The sequence below is a fragment of the Amblyomma americanum genome, chromosome 7, assembly GCF_052857255.1.
Source record: "Amblyomma americanum isolate KBUSLIRL-KWMA chromosome 7, ASM5285725v1, whole genome shotgun sequence".
Lineage (NCBI taxonomy): Eukaryota > Metazoa > Arthropoda > Arachnida > Ixodida > Ixodidae > Amblyomma > Amblyomma americanum.
The window spans coordinates 9,293,771-9,321,393 of record NC_135503.1 but is presented as its reverse complement, the minus strand read 5'-3'; the positions used below and the strand labels follow the sequence as shown (position 1 = coordinate 9,321,393).

The 27,623-nt window shown below is 45.3% G+C and overlaps 1 protein-coding gene across 1 annotated transcript; it reads right to left on the bottom strand.

The window, feature by feature from the left end:
- Nucleotides 1-283: 283 nt before the first annotated feature.
- LOC144098409 (cell adhesion molecule Dscam1-like) lies at nucleotides 284-27,620 on the bottom strand. The gene is made up of 15 exons (XM_077631019.1): nucleotides 27,236-27,620; nucleotides 23,513-23,797; nucleotides 22,318-22,437; nucleotides 21,995-22,162; nucleotides 19,593-19,740; nucleotides 18,257-18,405; nucleotides 17,642-17,764; nucleotides 17,136-17,300; nucleotides 16,605-16,675; nucleotides 14,510-14,744; nucleotides 13,397-13,489; nucleotides 11,086-11,271; nucleotides 9,685-9,831; nucleotides 5,834-5,991; nucleotides 284-5,142 (listed from the first exon to the last, which is right to left on the bottom strand). Exons 1-15 carry the CDS (start codon nucleotides 27,345-27,347, stop codon nucleotides 5,005-5,007), a joined length of 2,298 nt encoding a protein of 765 aa, XP_077487145.1. The 5' UTR covers nucleotides 27,348-27,620; the 3' UTR covers nucleotides 284-5,004.
- Nucleotides 27,621-27,623: the final 3 nt, after the last annotated feature.

The window sequence follows — 27,623 nt, the reverse complement described above, 5'->3', positions numbered from 1 at the left end:
CCCTTGCAGGAGCCGCTGAGTAACTTCGCACCCAAAGCCATTGTATTGTGATGACAAATGCTGAACTTGGGCATCTTGGCGCCTGGCCAGTCGACGCGGCGTTCTTCATAATGTCTCCGTGCTCGGTTGTCGCGCGTCAACGCAAGGGCTGCGTCCTAAGTCACCACTGCACCGAAATTCAGCGAAGCCCTGCGGTAATGCGAAGCACCGCTATTCGACGAATCCAACTTATTTCTCACAGGGACTGGTTTAATAAAAAAAATCGAAGCTCGTAAATGACGTCAAACTCCAGGCGCCGTATGGCGTACTCGTTGAGTACCATTTTATTCACATAAAGACAGATACAAATATACCACATCATCCAAGAGGCAATCCACGGCCTGTCAGGCAGAAGGAAAAATCTGCGCACTGAAACTTCAGGGGTGAATGCCTTACTAAATGTAAGTGTCGAACGCGGACGTACAGACATGTTCCCCAGTTAAAAGGCCATGAACATTTGCTTACATCCATTTCTTTAGGCGTTCTCGTTGAGAGCAAAAATACAAAAAAATGTTTCAATGCTCGTTGCCAACTGCAGACAAATTTTTTCAGTCCTCAGGAAGAATGGTGTGGGGATGCATGACATTCCTCGAGGACTTAACGCGAAAAACGCATTTAACCGTTGTGTATAAACGAAAATACGAACATGTCTTTGGTAATCGTTAAACACGCGTCAAAAGGAAATTGAAAATTGGTTGTTGGGGAAAGGAAATGGCGCAGTATCTGTCTCATATATCGACGGACACCTGAGCTGCGCCGTAGGGAAGGGATAATTAAAGGAGGGACTGAAAGAAGAAAGGAATAAAGAGGTGCGGTAGTGGAGTAAAAACACCGATTAGGGCGTCGAAGCTCTGGGATCATGCTTTGGTGTTGTGTGTTTGTGCCGCGTGCTTTATGAGATTAACTGTATGAAGTCACGTTTGCGTTGTAACCATCAGTTCGAAAAGCTGTACAGAAATTCAACGCTTTCAAGCAAGGCTATTCGCATTCACTAAGCGTACGCCGTACATGACTAGCTAGCACTTACACACTTGCAAACGAGGTCACATTCAGGGTATATTTATGATAGATCACAACTGCGTGCTAATTTTGTCACAACCCTTTGAAAAGAAGTTGCCAAGGCACTGAAAAAAAGTTTATGTATTTGAAACATTTGGTAAACAAATGGAAGATCGCATAAATGCAAAAATGTTTAAATTATGCTTGTAATAGAAGGTTAAAGTTGGTATTAAGCCTTTTTCCTTTTTTTATATTCCCCAGTGCGATGTTTTGATAGAGTCACGGCAGGAATAAACTGATAATTTGAATCTGTCATGTTAATGTCGAGTACAATACATAGACACCACCAGTTGTGGTTTTGATTATCCACAAGCGGAGCGAATGTTGAGAATGTGTAGTAGCAAACATGGAAGCATACATACAGGTGCTTCGGCAGTCGATGCTGACATTTTTTGTCACAATGCTACAACCATGCAATACCCAGGCAATGAAAATATGCGATTTTCCGCGCCTTCAGCGTATTGCCGCTTTCGGCCCCTACATGGCAGAAGTGTAAAAAAAATAGCTGACTAATTGAAAAAAGTTCTCATGAAGTCATAAAGAAATTCTAAGATGTCAAGGTAATTTATGAGCATCTTACAGCTATAAAACTAAAAACACATACCAACGCACCTACATTTGCTTATTAGCGAAACTCAAGATACTTCTTTCACCTCGTGGAGTGCCATGTGATATTCTAATTTGTTTTGTCAGGGGGTCAGTTTTTGCAGTTAGTAGTCTTGAAGCAAACTTTTTGAATTTGCTTTCGGTAATATGCAGCGAAATGCTGTTTCTACATAATGCTGAGGATTTGTCATTCGCTTGCGTGTAAAAGCTACAACTGTTGACGCTAGCATGACATATTTTTTACAGCACTTGTCAAAAGCTTAGACTCCAGGGGGTTTGCTTGTTTAGCCATATAATAGTGCTTTTGTAGTATCTGTGGAAGTCCCAACCTTAGGAGGGCTGCGGATCAAAGTTCCTCCTAACTTCAAGAGATTTGGAACGCTGAGAAGGCATAAAGGGCCACACGGCTTGAGTCCAGAAGCGAACCCACTGGGCTCTAAACTTTTGACAAAGGCTGTACGTGGTACTCGATGCCTTACAGAGTTGAACGTCACCTCGCTGTTCACGCGTTATGTATCTGCTACTTGGTTGCGGTAAGTTTAATTCCAGAAACTCAACACTATAACTACGGTATTAAGGATTCTTCCTTTATAGCTGAAGCTTTCGGCTACACTTATTAGTTTTGCTACATAGTATCTTAGAAGTCTGAGGATATATTTTTAATGTTTGCTACATGTATCATTGTTCGAACAGAGGAGCAAAAACTGACCTGACGTCAGTAGGCTCTACAGTCTATTTGAACCATAGGGAATGAAAGTCAGCGTCCGCGTGCGCTCTCTGGCAATGCATTTTCTTGCAGGCAACGTCCCTTGCCTTTATTCTAAACTGAGCGGGGGCCAAGTGCTGGGACGACAAAATGCCTCTTATAAATGCAATAATGCCAGCTGTCCACGGTGGCTGGGGAAGATCTTTAAGAAATTTGCATTCCGAAGTTGAAGCAAAGAAGGTCTTATAAAATCTGTACATTTAAGCGTTTGATGCTAAGCTAAATGTGCGTCCAGCCTGCACGTAGTATAAAAAGACTAGCTCTACATTCTAAAAAGTATTAAAAACATGATATTTCAAGCGTAGCAGCACAAGAAACAGGCATGTTCAGTGTTGTATCACTGACAGGGAGGGTGGTCACCTCGGTTTTCCGGAAGCCCTGAATGTTTTTTCACCGTAAAGCGCTTTGAATTTTTCATTTGCATGTAAAACTCGCTGCATAATGTTCCGAAGATGCCATTGTGCTTTGAAGCTTAACGAAGCAACCTTGCGGGTGAATATCCGGTCACAGCTGCATGTTAGCTTCTGTAGTCACGTTTCTACTTAGCGCCTTTCAAAACGTAAATGTCACAGTATTTACGCAGAAAACTTAAATACCGCGAGAGGTCTTTGTACACCGCATCGCTTTTTGGAAGCTCTGAGATGCCTAATGTATTACACGATCGCATATGAGACCTCATGAAAGTAGCGTTTGTGGTCTGTAAACAACAAAATTGTGAGGTAAAAGTAAAAGAAAAACACACATAACGTAATTAGATATTGTGTTGGCAACATGATAGTGTTAGCAGCTGTTAATGCCTTTACCGGAAGTGAAGTTAGGGTGACGTCCTTCCCTCCAGCCAATGGAAATGCTGCCGTCTTGTGAAGTTACTTCCCCCCAGCCAATGGGAATGCTCCGGTCTGGTAACGTCACTTCCTTCCAGCCCATGGGCGAGTTTTATAACTGACGGCGCATTTTTGGCCCAAGGGGGCTTCTAATGATTAAGAACTCATTTCTGACTTTGGAGATAAAGCAGCACGCAGTTGGAAGCCGACTGCAGTCTGCTTCAACTGGTCAGTGAAAACATTTAAGCGAATCAAGTTTAAACGCTTTTTTTTTTTTTGCGCTGCGAGAGTTGGTCCATACCGCTCACTGACAATTCGCACAGACCTCAGTTATAAGCAAGACATCAGAGCACAATATAGACACCCGAGCACAGAGAACAGATGGCAGCGTAGAAAGCTATACTTTGCACGTCCCCAGCCTTCAGTTGTAGTAAAACGCGATGATGGATGCGTGCAGGGTCACACCTGCTTGGAACACAGACCTTTTGTTCGTGCTTGTGACGATCAGCTGATACTCGTCGCACTGTTTGCGAAATCGCAGAAGCATCGATAAGACTGAACTACCTCATGGCCAACAGGCGACTGAGGATAAATGTCTCTCTAGATACCCAGGTACAATTTTATAATCAGTATAGGGTCTCCCTCTCCTCTAGCATCGCTAGCGAGCCAGAAGCCATGATTGCAGGCCAGGTTCAACACGTGCGACGTCACCAGAGCAGCATTTGGGAAACTCCCGGTCAATCATAGTTCTGCGTGCAGCTTTGCTATCTTCTTTTTGACGATGGACGCGCTCTTCCTATCCTGGTGGGAGGACACACTCAGTGGTGCTTCTGTTTTCTGAAGCTACCACGACTGGTGTGCGAATGCATAAAGAGTCTAAAAACACAGTGAAGAGCTGATAAGTCTGAATTAGGGCCCTAAATTGGCCTTATATATTTATCAGTTTGCGGGACTGCAGATTCCTCAGAAAACTTAAGCGAAAGAAGCATTCGTAGCCGAGAGGGCATCGGTTACAAGGGTGGGATGTCGTTGTATTGGCTTCGAAGTGCTGTAGTCGCATACTTGTTATGCCTAGATACAAATACATCATGTTTTATGCATTATCATTGCGTGCTTGGGTCTCACACTAAAAACAGATTACTAGAAAGGTGTGTGTTGTTAATCACAGTTCCCTGCTTGAAGGCGCCCTGTAGTGTCGCGCCACACAAAAAGGCGATGTTGTCAGCAATGAATTTTCTGATTTCCCTTGCGAAGTCTCACCGTTACCACTACTGAGAGCTCCGTTTGTTTGTTTCCTGAAAACAGTTGTTTGGCGATTTTGCTGATGCGTTTCTCCCATTCTCATTTGGTTTCGGCAGCTTCGCGCGGTTGAAGCCCGAACGCAACCACGATGAAGAGTACCTCCCCTGCTATGGTGTCGGTGAGATCTTCCTCGCAGGCGTAAGATGCTTTGGCTAAATCTCCCAATTCGTGCTTCCTAGCTGTCTCAAGTGTCGTCACTGCCTGCCCTGTCTCTTACTGCTTTCATTGTTTATCCACTCCTAATGTCCGCGGTTTGGCCCCGTGTTTGCAGAGTTCCTGCCAGCCCCGCGCTCCAGGCCGGTGTGACCGAGCCTGCTGTTGTAATAAAAACGGCCCGGCAATTTACACGAGAGTCAGGTGATCGCGGTGATGAACGCATGCAGCTAGATGCAGAATGGGACGCGGGGTTCACTTCGGCGGCTCGTCGATGGGCGGCTCGTCCAGCTTGGAGCAGGACGGACCGTCGAGCAGGACGTGGCCAGCGGGCAGTCTCTGCAACTCCCCGGGCGTCTTCTTCTTGAGCAGCGTGTAGCAGTCCTCGACAACCTGCAGTGTGTTCGCCATCAGGACGAGCGTTTGCTTAGCCGTAGGCCTAACGCTGTTATTGGTGGGACTTAGCAAAGTGAGAACAGGGAGAAGCGCAGAGTCGCGGGCGAAAGAATGATCGATGTAACGTGAAAAGACAAAGAAAGTAGAATAGACGAGAAAACGAACGGGAGGTAATTATAGGTACATTGAATGATGTGTTAAAGCAAAAGTTAGGGGACTCTGGGTGAAATGTCATGCGTGAAGCAGGCAATCGGTGGTCACTTGGAGTGGCACAGGGGGATGGCAAGAGAAAGGAAACGGTGCAGGCTACGGTTAGGAAACCAAGTGGTGCGGAGAAATTATAAAAATTGCTAATATAGTCCTGCGTCTAGCTAGCAATAAAGTTAACTAGAGGTCAATGAAAGAACCCACTATGTTACAATGGCGCTTCGGTTTGATGACGATGGTTACTTGAAACCCTATTAGGTGCAATAAGGTTTACAAACGCTTGTAGAGCGTTTAAAATGCTATACATTTATTTATTACAGGAAAGCGATGCAAGACGAGGGAATTAGGCATTATAGTTTTGTGAGTTGCCAGAGTTTTCCGATTTCGTCACTTTCTGATGAATGCAGCACAGTTCACTTACCGGAACTTTGGCGATTCGCTTAGAGATAAAAAAATCAGGCATGCTGGGCAGAACACCAACCTTATTCGTAACTGGTTCGATGACGTCATCCATGTCCCAAGGGACGTCGTAAGCCTCCTCGACTCTTCTCCTAATGGTGGTCCGTGCGATGGTCGCGTACTCCTGCTCCGGCCACATCTGCTTACGGAGCGTCGCGCTCTGGTAGATGATGGGAGGGTCTGAAAATGAGCGCCAGAAACAACCACGCTTTATGGCGCTCGACGGAGCGTCGCTTGGCAGGAGGTTGAGAGGGAAACGCAGAATATCGCACGAAGACGAACACAGCGGTTCACGATTACGTGCGCGCGATGCGCGCCTTGTATTGTTGTGTCTCACAGCGCAACTTTCAGCAGCGAGAGTCATGTGTTGTGCGAATGTCTGCGGAGAGAAGCGCGAACCACGGCGAGCGCGCTAGGAACTATAGTCTGAAAGTTGTTGCATTCTTGACGAAGCAGAAAGTGCAGGGAGCAGTAGCAAACCAACTCTTCCGGTATAGGTAGGTAGGTAGGCAAAAACTTTATTCGTGAACCGAGTAAGAGAAGGCGTTAGGGGAGGTTTGGTTGGCCTGGTTCTTAATCCTGGCTGGTGGCCATCAGTCCATGACTTCTGACGACCTTATCCGCCCATTCCACCAGCCTCTTGTGTGAGGCCGGCTCTGAGCTAGAGACCGCGATCTCCCAACCTGCTAGGTCTGTGAGGTTCCAGCGAGATGGTGGTTGGAGTTCTGGGCGTATGAAGAGTATGTGTTCGAAGTTTGCTCTCGGAGCCCCACAAAGAGAGCATTCGGGCTTGTATTGACCCGGGTGTATTAGTGCCAGATAGGCCGGTGAAGGAAACGTTCTGGACTGGAGTTGCCCCTATATATATATAGTCTGTCGTTCCTTCGTGAGGGTGTGGTGTGGTGGCGGATATGCGAGCCTTTCCTCTCTCTAGTGTAGCGTGATTTCATTGTAGGTGATTAGTCTGTCCCGCGCGCAATCCCTCTCGACTGTTTGGCCTGCTCGGTTGACGTACTCTCGAGCAATAGAGTGCGCCTCCTCGTTTCCGGGGTTGCCTGCGTGAGCTGGCACCCAAACTAGTTGAACTGGTCCGGCGTAGTGGGGGCTTTATTAGAGAATTTTGTAGGTGGCAGAATGGATCTGTCCCTTTGCAAAATTCCTGACTGCGGTCTTGGAGTCGCTCATTATGAGTGTGGCAGTGGAAGAGGCTATGGCCAGTGCTGTAGCCTCTTCTTCCGCTTCGAGGGAGGTGGTTTCCCTTATCGAGCCCAAAGCCTTGTGTTTGAGGTCGTGTGACACCACGCTTAGGGCGTAGGCTGGGTTGCATGGATATTCTGCCGCGTATACGTAGACTTAGTCTTCCGGTATTATAAGATGAATCCCAATGATAACTTCTTGCATGGACTGTCGGAAGCGTCCCTGACGCATACTGCTGAAAGCAACGCGCTGTTTCGCGGATAAGACGAAAACCAAAATTGGGTACCGCAGGGACAGTCCAGAGAAGGCGCCACCTGTACTCCCACTGTTGCTAAACCGCGCCACAATGCAGTTTCTGCAGCACACGTTTGCTACGTTTAACCTTCTGTAGTGAGAGGGGTGAAATTTAACCCACTCTCTGGGCTGACTTCCAGCGCCTACAGACAAGCACAGAATACATTGGAACCCAGTTTGTTTGATTCTGTCGACTCGTGAATTTAAAGCTTTTTTTAATAGTGTCTAGAGTTGTGATTTGATAAAAGCAGGATCAAAACCTCTATGAATTTGCGCTATTCTAAGTTGGGCACATGCGAATTTTTCCTGGACGCCGTCAGCTCTGGTTCTTCTCAGACATGCCTGGTAAGTTTATTTTCCGTTTTTGACATCAATACCTCTACTATCTAGGAGCAGAGAATAACGCTATATGTTCGCCGGTACTCACCTACCAGTCTTACACGATCGCCCCCCACCTAGCTCTTCGAAAAAAAAAAGAGGCTGCTCATGCTCCATTATTTGGCAGGAAGGAAGCACGCACCTACTACGAGTGTGAAATACGCCCCGTCCCTATCTGCATCGAGTGCTGCTCAGGATTTCACGCGCTGTCTCAGTGCACGCGGTACGATAACGAAGACAATAAAAGTCTGCAAGTAACCCAGGTATCTTTCTAATGATAGTTACAATGCTCTTTTTATCGCCAGTTTTTATCTCAAGTTTCAGAAAATTTTGAAGGCATGAACTTTGTATAGACAGGGCGTGACTTTTCTGGTACGGGGTGATTGACCGATAATGCTGCGCCGGCGAATCAAAAAAAAAAAAAGTCAGGAAGCACTTTGTTGACCTAAGTGCGGTGAGGCATGTTGTTGGGCTTGTTGGTTTAGCATTTTTTTTTTGAGGCTTGGAAAAAATTTACCTTGGCGCAAATAAATTCACCCAGACAAAAGAGACAAGAAGACAACGGACAGGCGCCTTTTTTTTTTGTCCCCAAGAGGGTTTGACTGCACCAAGTAGTATACTTACATCGTGAGGAATAGTTCCTTTCAGATGGCAAAAGGCGTAGCGTCTTGCTTGGCAAGCTGCATTCACAATGGAGCACACCAAAAGCTGGCGCGTATCACTGGGAGTAGACACACAGAAAGAATTAAGGGCCCACAGTACTAGGTGGCGCCTGTCCGTTGTCTCCTTGTCTCTTTTGTCTGTGTGAATTTATTTGCGCCAAGGTGGATTTTTTCCAAGCTTAAAAATACGCTAAATCAACTAGCCCAGCAACACGCATTACTGACCTATATTTCTAGTACTGCGGGCCCTTCTTTCTGAGTGTCTACTCCCAGTGATACGCGCCAGCTTTTGGTGTGCTCCATTGTGAATGCAGCTTGCCAAGCAAGACGCTACGCCTTTTGCCATCTGAAAGGAACTATTCCTCACGATGTAAGTATACTACTTGGTGCAGTCAAACCCTCTTGAGGACAAAAAAATGGCGCCTGTCCATTGTCTCCTTGTCTCTTTTGTCTGTGTGAATTTATTTCCGCCAAGGTGGATTTTTTCCAAGCTTAAAAAAAATGCTAAGTGCGGTGGTGCTTAGCGCGGTACGTGTTGCTGCTTGTGTCACTGATGTGTGGTTAATATGTAAATTAAGTATTCAATTGTTTGTGAATCATGAATTCTGAAGACACTGGAGGGCATTTTGGAGGCATCCATCTGAGTCGACGCCTTTCTGCAAACACTCTCCAGCGTCCTAGACAAGGAAAACTACATATGCGTTGGCAGGAAGTAGCATAGTCAGGCAATAAAGACCAAAAAAATGGAAGTAGCGTAGCCGTTACGACGCTCAGCTGCGGAACAGAAGGGTGGTGGTTCGAATCCCATCGTACACAAATATTTTTTTCTTATCGAGTTGAAAAGTGTCACGGACGGACGGACGGACGGACACCACGAGTATGAGCCATCAAAGGCTATCGCCTTATTACACAGTGTACTCGTCGTGATGTCCGCTGTGCCCATACGATGAACCTTCAATCACAATTGTCTTCAGATCAGTACAGCTATTTCTATAGACATGCGGATACAATTCGTTTTTGCTTACGAAGTCGGCTGTTGCCTTGGCTGACCCATCTTCAAGAAAGGAATTCTATCATTTGATCAATGGACGCGTATGATAGCGGCATCTATTCAGTGCATCAGTTGACTTTATAGCTGGGCATTTTGGGGGGGAATAAGCGGAAAGTGGTTATCAGATCGGTCGACAGTCGTTAAATTTCAAGCGCCGACACCATCGACCTGCATCAAGAGCACCTGCAAACGGATTGTGGGCGACAGGATATTTGTGTTACAACTGGAATACAAAAATTCGCATTCAGCAGAATAGCGAAAGCGTATTCCTTAGCCTTTAGTCCGGCTTACCTTTTTCGGGGGATGTGATTTTCCTGTAGAATATCCAAGCCACGGCGATGGAAGAGAAAATGATCACCAAGGACGCCAACACGGGGCCGATGACTCGGGCGTTTAGCAGGTAGCTGGCGTCCTTATCCGTCCTTTGTGGCAAGGGCTCTGCGGAGGTGTCGACAGTTAAATCGGAGCATTATCCTATGCTGTGGAAACCGAACGCTAAAAGCTGTTCCCACGATCATTTCAGGGAGATTTTCACTTTGCACGAAGTCTTAGCCCCGGGTGTGTCGGGCACATCAGGACAGGGCGCGGTAGGGTACATATTACGTGTACTGCTGGTTAGTTTCCATCAACCTTTCTGGCTTCGTCCATGTTTGCAAGAAAAACAATTCGATCAGAAAATCCATGCTTACATAGGCCTTCAAATTATCAAAAGATAATTCAACTGTACTTATCTGAAATTGATTTTCGTACACCTCTACGTGTTCCGTACACCCGTACACCTTTACGTACCCTTGCAACGCATGAAGCTGCAGCTACAGCTGCAACACCCATGCACCCTTGCGCTCCTGCACCCTTAAAAGGCTCACGGGGCAGTTAACAGCAATGGCGCTACAATTATAATAAAAATTAAAGGGTGCAAAGGGCGCCTTCAGGGGTGTAACACCCCGAAGGATGTAAATTGTGTTTACTTTGTAGTTATTTGTTTTTGTTTCGTTATATCTGCAGAGGCGATGGAATAAACCGAAAGGAAGATACGGTTCTCCAACTGTTCTCGCAAAGAGTCTTTATTTGCTGCAATATTTGACTTCCTTCTTATAGATAAGAGTTAGTATTTGCATGTCATCGGACGTAGGCTGGTAAATTAAAAGGACGCAAAAAAACAAGACCTTTCAACTTCTTTTCTCAACAGCTAATGAACTTTGAGCAGGTCTTTGCCCTATTTTAACTGACAACTTTTATTCGAACACGCAGAGAGAGAGAAATATTCTGTGATCAAGCGGGAGTGATCTAGTTGACTACTCTGGCCGCTTCTCGCGAACATTGCAAAAGAAAATGAACGCCGAAAAGCTTTAAAAATTAAATACGAGTAACAAAGCCCTCGACGCTCATATTGCACACCACACTGACTGTGCGTAGTTGCGTACATTGTGGCATGCATCGCTCGTTTCGCTTTGTTTGTGTATAATGCGCTCTGATATGCGCCCCGAAGCAAGCGGTAGCTCTGAGCGGAGGCCTGCGCTTTCTTTGTCTAGCAAGGCGAAGCCGAGTTAAGCACATCCGCTCACGTATACTGAACTAACACTCGAAAGTCGCTGCAGGTGGTATTGCGCGTGACATACAGCAGAGCGCGCATCGTGAGCGATGTTTGCACAGCGTACTCTCTGCGAGTGCACCGCAGGGGAGTCCACTCACGCTCTCCGGTGGTCTCGAAGAGGACGGGGTCGGAGGGGTCCCCGCGGCCGTACATGTTGTACGCGGACAGGACCACCTCGTAGGGCGTCATGCGGCTCAGGCTGTCCAGCGACAGCGTGTGCGTGTGCGACGGGAAGTAGACGGAGCGCCAGTAGCCGCCCCGCTCCCGGTAGTCCAGCACGTACTCTGGGGCAGAAAAAGGCGCCGAGTTATATACTAGCGTTGGAGGAAAAAAAAGCCTAAAGTGACCACCATTCTCTTCTCACGCACTAAATGAGACTAAATAAGTTACCACAGAAAAACACGAGCCTTCTTTTTGGTTTGGGGAACGTAAATTATTCCAGTGGGTTGAAAGTTGTCCCGACTGGCTTGACACCTCTAAAGTTTAAACAGCCAAAACATACGGACAGGAAGAAAGGCAAAAGAATCTACTGTATTTCTGCTTGTAAAATAAATAATGTGAGCACTTTATGCGCCTTCGTCGTCGTCGCCTCTCTGGCTGCGACTTCATTCTCTTATCACCTGTAAATTCCCATCGTCATCGCTTGGCGCTGTTCGCTGAGAGTTCGTCTCTGCCAGCGGGTGAGAATAAATGTCTCCCGTGAAGTCTTCCCTTACAATAATAATAAATTGGTTTTTGGGGAAAGGAAATAGCGTAGTATCTGTCTCACATAACTCGGGGGACACCTGAGTCGCGCCGTAAGGGAAGGGATAAAGGAGGGAGTGAAAGAAGAAGCGAAAAAATAGGTGCCGTAGTGGAGGTCGCCGGAGTAATTTCGACCACCTGAAGATCTTTAACGTGCACTGACATCGCAGTTTTTGTAATATAATATCGACTGTAATGCGTGAGAGGTAGACCTGTCGAAATATTGGCCTGTCACAGAACAAGGCAGATATAAATGTCGCTGTCTAGTACACTAGGCTAGGGCAAGCTGTGTGCCTTAGTCGTCAGTATTGTGGGGTTAAAGCATGCGCGGTTGATGGTGTGCAAGAAAACACTCGTCCTTGCACTTTTAGCCCCTTGACATTTGTACTCAGCCGAGATAAGAAGAAGAGTAAGTTATTTTTATAATGGGGTAACGAAATGAGAAAGAGAAATCACCAATATATTTCGAAATTATGTCGAAATAGGTTTAAAAAGTTTGGCGCTTCAAAGTAGAATCTGCGGCGTGCCTAAATGTAGCGGCGTCTTTGTTGCGGTGCTACATTACGAAATGATTACTAATCATGCATTCAGTTTCTATGGGCTGATAGTTATGCATATGTGCGTCAGTGTCGGCGGTGGCGTTAAACACGACAAATTTTCGTTTTTGAGCTGGCTAATGTGTCAGTGGAGCTAAACATTTCAGCCGGCTTGCGGTCATTATGGACGCGCTTGTACGTACGAAAAGTGATCTACACGTGGATGATATAGCTCTATATAGAATTAATTTGTACTAACATGAATTTATGCTGTTCACATATATTCCAGCACGAAAACAAGAGAAACAAATACAGCGTAAGTAATGAACTTGGGCTAAATGAAAACATGGCATGTGTTGCTTGTAGTGGTGTTAAAAACTCTGCAGTAAGCGCAGGTTTCACTCCCCAGGAAGTGATGAAGCAGCGTCATAATGCTGTGTCATGTGATGTTGCAGATGATAGCAGCGCAACGATGAGAATAGTATACACTTTAAACACGAGTACGCCTATATGTGAGTAAGCTGTACTCTAGCGCAGAAAAGGGAGTGCGCAAGGTGAGAGCCTACTTCACTTTTACACTTTTCGTGTTTATAGTGTACTTGTAACCCGCCGTTAAAGGGGAGAGCATTGGGATAAATTATAAACCGCTGAACATTTATTTAGAGGGGACTGAACCGCAAGATAATCCCTTGATACCCGCCATTTGAAAAGTCCCTACGCATGGGCACTCTGACGTTTTCTCTGCATTGAACACAATGTTCGAAGACCGTAGTTTTTCAGATCGAAGTTACACTGACGACGTCAGTGATAAGTGCGCCTCGTGCTGCTGTAAAGTTGATGCGAATAAAAACTGCGCGAAGCCCAACTTCATGTCCTACTTCAATATACTGCTGTAAAGCTCTAGTGAAAATGCTTCATCTAGATTTAAACCATGCCTAATTAAGACTGTTCTTATCTTTAAGGAATAAGGTCAATGATTATGGTAAATGATGTCAATATGATCAGGGTGTAGTAGAAGCCGTTATGCTTAACAAAGAAGCGGAATATGTCAGTTCGAAGTATACTTCTTCCTGATTCGGCGGTGTGGGCGACATTTGCTGGACGTACTGGAAGCAGCAAAAATACTTACGAGTTACACTTCTTCGTTTTCTCTCCTTTATGGTGAATGTTGCCGAACAGCATGTGACGCTGCTGACGGCGAAGGCAGGCGCTCCTGGCAGATCTAGGAAGAGAGAGCACGGTGCAAGATCACATTGCGTTGCTTTCAAAATAAACAGAGGCAAAATCGATTGAATGGGCGTATGATACGAGGGATTGAGTCACAATGTTTACACATAGCGAATATCACTGGCATCGTCCTCTACACGATGCTTCCCCGTGCCGCACGGGACCGCAACGCGCGATTCGCGTGAAACTGAAACGCGTTTCAGAGGTGTGCTTGGAATCAGGTATGTTTTTGAAGTGTTTAAACAGGTATATTTTTGTTGTATTTGGTGCAATAAACAAATTATTCATGGCACAGTATCAACAAGGTATATCTCACAAAAATACGAGCTACTTGCCTTTTACCCAGCAAAAGGTTTGCTCGTATTCCTATGCGCAAAAAAGCCCTACTAATCTTCGCGGTTGAAGTTGGTACTTAGTTTACGCTGCTTAAGTTTTGGGTGGGTTCTATACAAACCTAACCTTTCTACTTTCTGCCCCTTATCCTTTAATTAATCACCATTTCCTGCGCATTTTCGAAAGGCTACTACGCCGGCAAAAATTCCACATGATGAACGAAACAAATGACGTTCTTCTCTTCTCTAGTAGATTTTTCCAACAGCGTTTTTTCTACACGTTTATCCGTCACCACCTTTTTGTGTAGAAGTAGGCATGAGTGATCTATCTTTGCTTGCACATCGTTTCATGAAACGCAGAAGTTGTAAATCAGGCCTCTATTCTTCGGTAAGCATTGGATTTCAATAATGTGCGTTCTATGCATGGTAATACAGTCAACTTTTGTAATTTAAGTACTTACAGTCAACTTTTGTAATTTAAGTACTAGCAGATTTTAAACTGAACGATAGCTTTACAAGAGTAATGTGCAAGTTTTAGATGGAACTTTCATGTCTCCTTGGTCTGTCGTGCCCCCATTATTCGTATGTACAGGAAATGTACGGCAGCTTCTACACCTAGGAAGTCTCATATCCGGCAAAGCTCTCCCTCCATGCACATGACATTAAGGCGAGGTTAGGCTTGCCTTCCTCGAGTGTGGTAAAATCCAGCTGATGAGAAGAAGGGCTCGGTCCAGCCGAGTTGAATGTCTGCACGACGGCCGAGTATCGGGTGCTCGGACGGAGGACTCGGATGAAGGCTTGGGTAGCTTCGGCCCCCGACACAGTCTGGTACGTGTACGGTAGCATGGGGGAGTCGTAGACGCGGTGTCCGATGTTGTAACCCTGGATCTTGCCGTTCTGATGCTCTTTGGGCGGGGCCTTGACATGGAAAAACAAGCGCTCTGGCGTTTATCCTTCCTAACAGTTAATAACACCTCTATAAGTGGTACTATACGAGGTAATTTTTTTTAATCTTTACACATTTTGATTTGGTTTTAAAAACTGACAGATACGTGTGGAATCTCTTGAGCTCGATTTTACAACAAGGCGGACATTATGTACCTTATGTGAATCAGTAATTAGACGAATATTAAACTAAATTAAATGAACCACTTTTTTATTTGATTTCAGGGGGTAAGGTTATAAGCGAAATTGATGGCCGTCAACATAACCGAAGATGAGCTCTGTTTTAAATTTTCTGAAATTACAATGTGTTTCGAAATATCAAACGTCAAAAAATACGCATTTGAAAGCTCTTTGAGTTGGCTTTCTCGCATTGCATATTTATAAATGGCGCCTCTCGATCTTATTATCCATCAGATGCAGGCGCTTTGGGGTATTCGATGGTGTAGAAGAAGTTAACTTGATCTCGGCGATAATACCAGGCGGAACGACGCCATTTTTTAATTAGATAATGTGGGAAAGCGAATTCAACAAAATTTAAATTACGTATTTTTGACGTGGGGTATTTCGACATTCACGATTAAGAAAATTTAAAAACAGGGCTGAAGTTCGATGTTGACGGCCGTCGACATAGCAATACAAACTTGGCCCATAAAATCAAAAATAAAAGTTTCCTAGTTAATAAAGATTAATTATTCGTCTAAGTATTGATTAATATAAAGTACATAATGACCGCCTTGCTGCACAATCCAGCTCAACAGACCGCACCGACGTATCTCTCACAGTTTTCAAAATAAAATATATAAGGTTAAAAAGATCACCCTGTATAAAGATTCTGACCAATAGACTCCATGCGTTCACTGAGTTTAAAGGCTGCTCGTCTCTACAAGTCATCAGCTTTGCCCTACAACCCTATTAAGCTTCTAATGGAGCTACCAATGGAGTGGACTGGCATTGTACGCACTTATTAATGCGATAACGTTAGAAGCACCATGGGGCCAAAATGCGCCATAGGTCATAAATTCGCCCATTGCGTAAAGGGAAGTGATTCCATTTCACCAGAAGTGACATCGTTTCCTGAAAAGGTGTCAACGTCTGTTAATGCTGCCGCATTGCCAAGATATAAAGGACTTAAGCGCTCCTGTGAATTTTTTGCGTGTTGCGGCGTTATTTGCATTTGTATGTTGCAGCATGCCTAAATGTTAAAGTATGATATTATTTTAATTTTTTTCTAAAAAGCTGGCGATGACCTCAAGCCTTTCCGATAACGAGTGTGAATGTCAGACGTTCGACGTTACTGGATATTACTATACTCGGTGGCGAGGGAGCAGACCACCTTGCTTTTGCAAAGAAACCTCCTGTGCTGAAAAACATTCCGAGTGACTTTTTTTTTTAATAGTGTTCAAACCACTGCTATTCGCCCTAGTCTCTCTGTTAAAGCAGATGAAATTAACTGGACGGGAGGACACGAGCATGGACAGGACGGGCATTTGGGTGAATGTAATGAAGCCGTAATGGAGCCTCCATTACTGCTCTTGTTTTATCTGTCACTGAGTGGTTCAGAATGATGCCCTGCCATAGGATTTATTCTGACGTACTTGAAGTCAAAGGATTGACTGTTGTGGAGCTGTTTTCAGGAAGAATAAAGACCCGATGATTCTTACTAAATTATGCTCTTGCTTGTGTAATATGTATATTTCTAAAATTCTAAGTACATTAAGAAAAACAAAACTCGACGTTCCCAAACGAAACGCAAGGTGCAGACTTGACTACCACTTTTTAGTTATACTCCAGTAAGATTCAAAATACTTTTTGAAGTACTTTTTGGGTGCTCACCTTCCATTGAACTTTGACGTGCGTGCTTCCTAATCCAACAACCCGGATGTCCAGCGGAGGCGCAGTTGGAGCTACACGAACAAGAAGCGACACAACACTTTCTTGAATTCACCTTTAAAGAAACAAAGATGTGGGCCATAACGAAGTAACACATGGTGCAGTTCTGTAGTGATTTCGTCGCAACAGGTTTCATTGCACGGTTTGCACATTTTGTTCTTGGCTTGAATGACATTTTGCCTACACAAACAAGAACACGACGAAAAGCCGAAATTGATCAAAACCTTACACTTGGTGCGCACAGCACCGTTTTGAATCTTGAGGGCGTGCGTCGCGTTTCATTAGTAGTTTTGTGTTTTGGTTTCATTCTAAACTAGTGCTATAGCTTCTATAACTCTCCTAAGAAGTGGCACTAAACGAACCTTAAGGTATGTCTGCAGTTTTGCGAAGGAAATAAACACATGCTACACAAACATTGTAAGAAGCGACGTGAACTCTCATTAATACGTCCATACTGTTGAGTGGTGTTTTCACCTTCTTCACTCGTGGAGAAGTGGATTGACGTGGAGGGAGAGCTCATGCCGACCCTGTTCTCAGACAGCAGGTAGCCGCCGTATGCGGTGCCAGGCAGGAGGTCGCTGAGGTAGACGGAGGTCTCCGATCCAGACACTGTGATCAGTGTAAGCTTGCGACTTTGGGCTGCGCGGTGCGAGAAAATATATTTTCGGTCATTATGCCGAGCTTAACGTAGTAGCTTGGCCACAGACATCGTTGTTAAGCATGTTTTTTTCTTGCAGCAAAGTGCGCTTAGGCTCACGCGCATTACTTTACTTGGTGTCATGAGCAAGGCATTAATGAAGTAACTCAGGTCGCCACCTACCGTTCACCGTTGAACAAGTGAATAGAGAAGGACAGGACTAGAAATGTCGAGGCAACTCGAATTTGCTGATGCAGTAATGTTTTACACAAACAGTATCTAACATCAATACTAATACACTGTATATCAAAAGCTCTGGAAATGCGGAATACTTGCAACTCACAGTTTTCCTTCCAGAAGCGAACGTGAAACGTGGACACCTCGGAGTATGGGGCTTGCCACGTCAGTCGCACAGTACGGCTTCTGATGTCCGACACTTTAATGCCGACAGGGGGCGATGGTGGCTCTGTCGAAAAAGAAAGAAAATTAGCTGTGAAGAAGGTGTACAGCTGTGTGACGTTACATTATTCCGCGAGAACAGAGGTAGCAATTGCGGTGGAAAGCTGTAAGCATCACGTGGGCTGTCTTCATTTTCTTTTTTCTCAATGTTCAAGCCAAAAATTTAGGTATCACACTGCTGCGTGGTAAAACTTCATAACAGCGTATACCTTCCTACGACAGAATGCGTAAGGATATTATAGAAATTAGTCAAGAAATGGACACACGAAAAAATTTTGAGGAATTCAGCGGGGCATTTATGCCTAAGCTCTGAAGAAAACAACTCGGATGAGAGTTTTCTGCCTCCTAGTATATCTAAATTAATTCACTGGACTAGCAGCTCGGTTTCAGTTTTTTCGCGGAGTTCGAAGCAAGCAAGCGAAGAGACATGTATGCATGCCGTACGTGCAACATATTGGAAAACTGGACAGACGTAGAGGGAGCGCTAGTAGCAAAGTACCTAGTACGTAGAGCTTCGTGAGTGACGTCACGTTGCCAAACTTGTTGGAAACCTTGCAGACGTAGGCACCCGTGTCAGCGGTGGAGCTATTCTGAATGAGGAGCTCAGAGATGACGCCGCCTGGAAGGTTGCGCTCGATGATGTCGAACCTGAGGAAATCGCATAGTCACTTAGCTGAAGTATTTTGGAACGCTGGTTGTTTCTCAGGCCGAAAATCAATGCCAAAACTTAGCGTTCTTTTTCTCAGATCCATAAAATATGTTAAGATTATCTAATTTTCTGTGACTCGATAACAATTCTAGCTTGGCGGTAAGTGACACATGAAGTATGGACTTCAGTCACCCATTTTTCTTGAACTGTACTCTAAGAGCAAGACAATATTGGTAGCGCTTCATTCGAACTCGAAGGCTAATGGTTCCAACCTAGCAGTGGTTGCAGGAATATATAATGGAGCACAATACATTTTAGTAAACATCTTTCACATGACTTACATGCCTCGCGTCGAAGCTATATTTTTCTCTTCTTGATATAATGGTGGGCGCTAAGACACGCAGGTTTTCCTGAACGTATTTCTTTCGAAAGTAGATGCCATAAGGAAGTCTGGTTTGGTTCGGTTTATGGGGGTTTAACGTCCAAAAGCGATTAAGCTATGAGGGACGCCGTAGTGGAGGGCTCCGGAAATTTCGATCTCCTGGGGTTCTTTAACGTGCACTGACATCGCACAGTACACGGGCCTCTAGAATTTCGCCTACATCGAAATTCGACCGCCGCGGCCGGAATCGAACCTACGTCTTTCGGTTCAGCACGTACCCGCCGTGGTGGCTCAGTCGTTAGAGCGCTCGGCTACTGATCCGGAGTACCCAGGTTCGAACCTGACCACGGCGGCAGCGTTTCGATTAAGAAGAAGCGTGAAGGCGCCCGTTCGCTGTGCGATGTCAGTGTACGTTAATGATCCCCAGGTGGTCGAAATTATTCCGGAGCCCTCCACTACGGCACCTCTTTTTTCCTCCCTTCTTTCACTCTCTCCTTTATCTCTTTTTTTTCGGCTTGTTTCAGGTGTGCGCAGATATGTGCGACAGATATTGAGCCATTTCCTTTCCCCAAAATCCAATTTTTTGTTTTTTTCAAAACGCCTACGTTTAGTAAAACCCGTTTGTACACATCAGTTAAGAACTTGAGGAGCGAAATAATCAATACTTTCACCGCGAGTAATGTGCTGCAGTGGACATTGGGCAGGGAGAGTTCGTGGTTTTGGTATGGGATGCGCAGAGACAAGCATAGACGTTTTGAACACACTGTCTAGGATGTCCCGCGTGTTGCTGAAAAAAATGCCCACCCGTCGCGCAGCGTTGCTTCGTACGGCCTCTGGTCCTTAAACCAGCGAACCGACAGAGGTCGGTCTCCCGTCGCCTCGCACTTCAGGCGAACACTGTGGCTTCTCCTGACTGTCGTCTCCTCCACTCTTTCCAGAATTCTTGGTGGAGCTACACAAGAAAAGAAAAAAAAGGGCTGGTAATGAAGAAAGCACCGCTCAATCGCGATTACTTTCTGCATACAAGGGTATACCGCCACGACCGAATGCAAAAGTGAGGAACAAATTTAAATGGGGAGACATAAATAGGAAAAGCGTAGTAGATAAAGCGGCATACTGGGACGGTTACATTTCACCACTGGCCCCCTATTGCCAGTAAACCCGAGCCGCAGCAATATTGGAGCCCTACTTACCGAAGTCACGGCATTTGGTTACGTTTGTCCATGACAGTGCATAAATTTCTCGGGTGCGAACATATTGCATTCTGAATACAATACGTCTCAAAGGCCAACCGTTCGCCCCTGTTAGTAGTGAGATCAAGTGATAACAAATGGCAGATAATTATGAAAGCTTCCAAATGGGCAGGTAATCATGCTAACGTTCAAATCACACGCCCGGCACATGTTTATTTATTTATTTATTTATTTATTTATTTATTTATTTATTTATTTATTTATTTATTTATTTATTTATTTATTTATTTACTTACAAATACTGCGGTCTCAACGAGACCAAGCAGGTGGGCATGTCATACATTTTCTCCCGATTAACATCAATTATAAATAAGCTCTTGCGTTTAACATGTGAAAGCGAACAAAACATGGGAAGATAACAAAAGTCAACAAGCACGCACTTCAGTTATGTAGAATGATTTTTACATAATCTAACAGAAATCGACTTGCATACGCTACCCCTCAGAATAATAACCTGATAAAATTACGGGAAAAAAGTCACAGAATGTCACGACGCAAAATACAGCAGCAGCGCATGGTCAAAATCATTAGTGGAAAAAATTTCAGAGGGAGACCATTCCACTGACTAACTGTACGACGAAAAAAAGAATATTTATACAAGTTAGTACGGGCATGGAAAGGAAGCAAATCGTGAGCGTGACGGTGCCTTGACACGCGTGGCAGGTAACGCTGAATGTATGACCGTCCATTAAATTCTAGCGACTTGTCCTACATCGTGAAAAGAAATTTCAGCCGTGCTATAGTTCTTCGCAATTCTAAGGTAGATATATGGTTGTCAGCGATGAGTTGTGATGGGAAATCAGTGGGCCCGAACTTGTTGAAAATGAACCTCACTGCTCGCCTCTGAACCATTTCAAGTTTATGCTTATGCTTTAGATGAAAGGGATCCCATACTATGGCTGCATACTCTAATTTCGGCAATACGTAAGTTCTGTAGGCTAGCATTTTCAAATCAGGAGGTGCTGTTTTCAGCTTATGACGCAGAAAGCCGAGTTTTCGGGAAGCGGATGCGCAAATCTTATCAATGTGTTTGGACCACGAAAGAGTGTTTGTAAACGTTACGCCTAGATATTTGTATTCTGTGACTTCCTTTATTTGAGTTTTATTGATGCAATATGAAAATGAAATTGCCCATTTTTTGTTCGTGACGCGAAGTAAGACCGTTTATTTAGTGTTTAGGGTCACAAACCAAGCCGTGCACCATTCATTAAGTGTGGCTAAACTATTGTGTAACTGAAGTTGATCGTCACGACCTGTGACCTGTTTAAAGAGCAGACAATCATCCGCGAACAACCTGATGTTAACATGAGGATGAACGGCACTAGTTATATCATTAACATAGATTAAGAAAAGAATTGGTCCCAGTACGCTCCCTTGAAGCACTCCGGACGAAACCGGTAACACATTGGAGGCATGGCCATTGACATTCACAAACTGAGCGCGCTTCGAGAGGTACGCTCGTTGAATACGGCGTTGAAGATAGAAACAGAAAAAAAAGGCTTGCAACCTATTTCAGTAGTACATGCTCGAAAAATTCTAGGCGCCCTACTTATAGGCGTCCCTCCTTTCTTTTATTTTGGATGCACAATTTGTTTTCTGTATTCAAAGCTTGTGCAGAGAAAATTTTTATCACGAATAGCTCAGTATTAAAAGCAAGTTAAGCAAAATAGTTTTTAGCACCTACCGAGGCCTGTGAATATTATTACATTGATTGGGATTACGCATGCTGCAGGGGAGATGCAGAGTCGCAAACCTGCTTTATCTTATCAGCATAGCTAGCACGAGAGCAGGGTGCATGAAAGCAAGCGTCATTCCTATCAGTAATCTGTTAAGATTTACTTCCGTGCAGGCTTCGCTACCTCTTCAAGAACTTTAATCTGACCCGAATTTCTCACCTGAATAGCACGAACCTGCAAACATGCTTAAGAAGGCGGTGGAACATTATTTGCTTACTACTTATGATGAGGTTGATGATCTTGGAAAGCCCATTTCCGAGTCCGTTGCCCGCGTCACACCGGTAGTGGCCGGCATCTTCGGCCTTCACCGAGCGGATCTGCAAACTTCCGTTCGGCGCCATGTTGAATCTGTCACCCATCCGGACGAGTTCGAAGTCTCTGTCGTCTGGTGGGGAAGCGTGAAGAGCGCATGGGGGGGGGGGGGGGGGGGGTCGCTTTTACTTATACTTGCGGGGACAGAAGCCGTCGCGAATAGGTGCACTTTGTCTCGTTCAAAAATGCAGTTTGCTAGTACCAGGCATGCGTATGAAGTTTACGTACCTCTCTCTTTGCTCCACTGAACAATTGGAACAGGATAACCGAAGGCATTGCAGTGAATGACAACGCTTGAGCCAGTCGACGCTGAAGCATCCTCCGGCTCTTTTATCCACACGGGTTTCACTGCAAGAAAATGAAGGCGAGCTAAAGGAAACGTTTGTCGAATTGTTGAAATGCAATTTTCGATAGTGCAAAACTGAACCCTTTAGAGCCGCAATTTTTAGGCAATGGAACTGTGAAAGTTCTGCTGCTCGAAGATTTACCTGCACTTGTGAGCTTGCACCTAAAACTACAGCGCTTTACACGTGTAGACGCGGCCGGGGTTGCCGACTGCTCTTCACATAATCAAGGCGTTCTCGTTTAATGGAAATAATAGGCTGTACTGAGGTGCGCTTGGCATCTATCTGATCCCGATTTGATGCAGGTAGAGTCTCGTGTTTTACGTGCAGATCAGCTGCGGTACAGCTCCAACGGTTGTGTGGTTTCTTGGAGCAGTGTTGAAGCAGCAACAGGGTGAAAGCGGTGGCCATGCTGCGAAGCATGAAAAGAATGGCAGCCGATTTGCGCAGTTAGGCCAAATGCGAATGTGTGCGCGAGCACGGTGTGATCAACAATACCGTCGTCCTCGGCGGCGTTGTGAGCGGAAAAGCAGCTGGCTCACTTGCCGCCTAGGTCACCTGACTTAACTGACATTAGCACCTTGCATCGCTACATGCGCTCAGTGAGAAAAGAAAATTCCGCTTTTTATAGACACCGCCATTTTATGAAAATTTCGGCAACATTTTAACGCCAAGCGAAATATGTTGGCGACATTACTTGCCGAATGGCGGTAATGTGAAGTGTCAGCTACATTTTACCAACAAAGGGAAAGCCTAGTTGAGTCGATATGGAAACAGTGCGGGGCTTCGTGGTCTCAGTACGCGCGCTCGTGTTCTGAACCGCACTATGTTGGCGCACAGCCATGTTGGCGCACGCTCTAACCTAAGCATAGCCTCTGCCGCAGCGTAGCGCTTCATCACTCTCGGTTATCAGAACACTGCTGCGTTTACTTCTGACGTCATTCGTATATACAGTAACCGTTGTTATCACACAGTGACGTCACCATACCATCTCCTACGCTATTTTGCCGGCTAGATAAAACTTTCAAGAGTCGGTTCTTTGAGCGGAACATTAATCCGGGCCCGCCGCTCTCACTCACCGTCCACGTAGAGCTTGACGGTGTAGCTGTCCGATCCGGCCGGGTTGCGGACAGAGCAGGTGTAGTTGCCGATGTGGTCCCGCGTGATCTGTCGGACCACGAGGATGGACTTGCCCTGGAGGCTGACCACGTCACCCAGCTTGTCCTCGGCGCGGATCTCGCGGCCGTTGTGGTACCACGAGAAGTGGACCGGAGCGGAGCCCCTCTTGAGCGAGCACATGAGGTCCACCCCGTCGCCCAGCTTCAAGTTCGAGTCCACGTACATCTTGTGCATCTCGGGAGCCTCTGCGATTGGCGAGCAAGACGGCGAACAGTAGACAGTTTGTTCAGCTTGAGCGTGCAGTGATACTTTAACCTTAATGATTGTTTACGGGGGTTTAACGTCCCAAAACGACTCATGCTATGAGAGACGCCGTAGTGAAGGGCTCCGGAAATTTCGGCCACCTGTGGTTCCTTAACGTGCACGGACATCGCACAGTACACGGGCCTCTATAATTCCGCCTCCTTCGAAATTATACCACCGCGGCCGAGATCGAACACCGGTCTTCCGGGTCAGCAGGTGAGCGCCATAACCACTGAGCCACCGCGGCGGTGGTTTTAACCATAATGAACGGCAGGTCTACTAGAGAATATAAAAGAGGCATTTCTTTTGACTGCCTTGGCAGCCTTTTTATGTGAAACTTCGTTGTGGGCTTTATGACCCGAGAGTTGTGCGAGCGGAGCGCAGAGCAAACAAATGAGAGAGGGCGAGGTGAGATGGATATGAGGAGACGCTCTGCAATAGCGCCTCTAACGGAAAATAGAGGAACTAGCCCTCGCGTCGGAGTAATTAGGACGCAATTTCAAAGGCGAATATTAAAAGCCTACTGCTGGCGCAGAAATGCCGCATCACATTGTAAGATCGCCTGTTAGTTTTCCATGACACTCTTCTTGCGCATAAATTTTTTAGAAGAAACATAATAATTCTTTTCTCCATGAATGAAAAAGGATAAGAGTGTGGTTAAAAGCGAAGTCAGTATTTTTGGAGAAAAAAAGAATGTCTGGCAGTCACGTTATAAAACCAAGAAAAAACATCCACTGGCTATTTATACAAATATCAATATGTAGAAAGAGTCTCTGGTCACTGACCATGTAAAAAACAGGGGTTGACGCTTCGGAACCTGCACAGGTTCATTGTTCAGAACCTGACCAGACAGAATTCCGTAAAAACATAAAAATGACGGTATGAGTGTTTTTATAATATAATTGGTTTTTGGGGAAAGGAAATGGCGCAGTATCTGTCTCATATATCGTTGGACACCTGAACCGCGCCGTAAGGGAAGGGAAGAAAGAAGGCAGTGAAAGAAGAAAGGAAGAAAGAGGTGCCGTAGTGGAGGGCTCCGGAATAATTTCGACCACCTGGGGATCTTTAACGTGCACTGACATCGCACAGCACACGGGTGCCTTAGCGTTTTTCCTCCATAAAAACGCAGCCGCCGCGGTCGGGTTCGAACCCATTTATCAGAATGCGGAATTGCGATAAGTGCTGGTGACAGTGAAGCTTGCTGATTTTAATGCAGAATTTATTGCAAGGTTTTTGCTTTTGAGTAGAAACAAAAGAACCTGTCTACAGCTTATTAGCACATGCATACTGATTTTGTTTTTTGTAACTGCCGTCTGGACATTAATAACAAGTGCCTACTTTATGCGAAAATACTTTTAAGCGTGAACCCAAGTCTAACGGTCTATATTCTGAGGAAATGCTGACTTGCAATTTCTTCAGAATAAACGCTCCGACAAGTAGAACCTATCCTGAGCTCCGCAGCTGACAAGGTTTACCGCCGGCAACACAGTGCTCCCACCGCATGTCGCCACACATGCTTGCGCGAGAGCAACGACAATTTATTGGCATCGCGTGCTCATAGAGGTGTGTGTCAGTATTCCATATTGCTTTAATTATGAACAGTGCGATTTTCCGCGGCAATTGCAAATCCAAACAACTCGCAGATCACTATTAGCGTGTGCGCGAATGAGCACACAGCGAACTCGCAGCTTTTTCTGAAATTGTGCTGCACGAAGCAGTGATTTCTTTGTTTCGGATGAATTATGTATCCTTCATGTCGCAAATAGGATAGTGCTTTGTGCCAGCTAGCGGATGCAGCAAATAATATTTGAGAAAAAAATCTGCTTTGGTAGCAGAGCCCCCGCCATTTTCATGCAGACTGATTTTGTCATAGTAAACATATATATATATATATATATATATATATATATATATATATATATATATATATATATATATATATATATATATATATATATATATATATATATATATTTTCTTCAAAATTTCAAGCGTCATGCGTATCTCCCCAAAAGAAACTGATTCCACGAGTCTTCGTATGTTTATCTGAATGCAATGTTCAGCCGTCGTGGCACTTTGTACGAAATTTTGTATATGCCTGTAAGAGACTGGTATTCTTGAAGCCTTGATGTGCTATTTAGAGAGAAAAATGATTGTTTTAAATCAAAATAACTAAAGGGTTAAAGAGGGGACCACTTATAGTTTCCGTTCAAGCCCCGTAAAAAGTTGCACCTAAAGCTCAGAGCCTCAGGCCGGTGCCTGAAATTCGCTATACGCTCTTCAGCTGAAAAAAAAAAGCTGATAAACATCCTAATTGACCTGCAGGCGAACGCGGGCTTTTTTTGCTACAACATACGACGCCGCGGACGTGGGCATCATTAACTCAGCTTAAATCTCTACATATAGGCAAGACCGCAGAGCACTGTTTTTTTTTTCTACTTATCGACTACAGACAGAAGAACATGCACGTGGCGTCCTCTAGTGTGGCGGAAAAGAGACAACTATCGAACAGCACCTGAGCGAAAGGCGACGTCTACGCAGTTAAGAGCCGCACAATACTTCTTTCACAGTGCCCTCGTTTCGAATTTTAGAGCATTTTAACGCGATTACTATAAACTGAGATCCCTGAGGCATCTGAGTTTCTTGTGCAATCACCGTGCGTTCTTATACTGGTAACTGTTGTAAAAATCTCTTGAGAGCACTTTGTACGTGCGTGGATGTGAGAAAAAAAAAATCAGGCATAGTTTCCTGGAGAGACGTTTCGGCTCCGAAGGCCACGGATCGATAAACATGGCGCCTAGCCTTCGTTTGTAGAGCTCGGTCTGTTCGGACTGACTAGGCAGGGCTGTTGGCAACGTTTATGTTACATTTCAGGTACGGCGCCTGTAATTTGTACAAAATGGTCGCACTGTGCACATTCTGTTAAAATAGAACAAAATGAAATCAAGCGGAAGACTTTGCGTAGTTTTTGTACTGGGTGTACACGCCGGGTTCTTTGTTAACGAACCAAGAAGGTTTGCAGCGCAGCTTTAGCTTTATAATTCTTCCATGATTCGCATGAAATCTGTAAGTAAAGCTGTCCGGGAAAACACCAGAAAACTAGCACGGGTGCAGCTGCAACTACTCGTAAAACATTTTTTCCCCTGCCTCGGCGTGCCAACTACGATACATGTGGATTTTTTGATGTTTTCATTCACTAGAGAATAACAACGTAAGGAGAAGCATGGCAAGTTTATTACTGCATATTTGTTTCAGTTGAACAGCATGCGCTGAACCACACACTTAATAAGTTCAGTACCTAATTAGCCAGCGGAGATCAAGCATACCCAAAGAGCTATTCCGGGATGCTGTGTTTAGGTGACGTCAGCGAAATGACTCACCCAGAGCGTGACATATGTCATCCAGGACGCCTACGAAGAACAGCGCAGTCAGTTGTAGCACGACCGAGCGTTTCGACACCGGCCGCGTGGCTTCACGCACCACCACACCCATAACGCCGCCGTCGCCAGCACACAGTCCACACGCCTCCGCAAAACGATCCAGCGACGCCGGATGCTGCAGCCGCCGGGGGACCGCGTCTTCCCTCTTTCCTTATTTTCCCGTCGGCGTCTCCTCGCCTCCTTCCTCGGGAAGAAGACGCTGCCGCGAGACTGATGCTACTGCTGCTACGGCTGCCGCCGCTCCCGCTGCTGCTGCTGTCTGCGGGCTTGTTTTGGAGCGGTCCCTCCCGGCTTGCGGGAAAGCGTGACTCACAGGCTGCGGGATGAA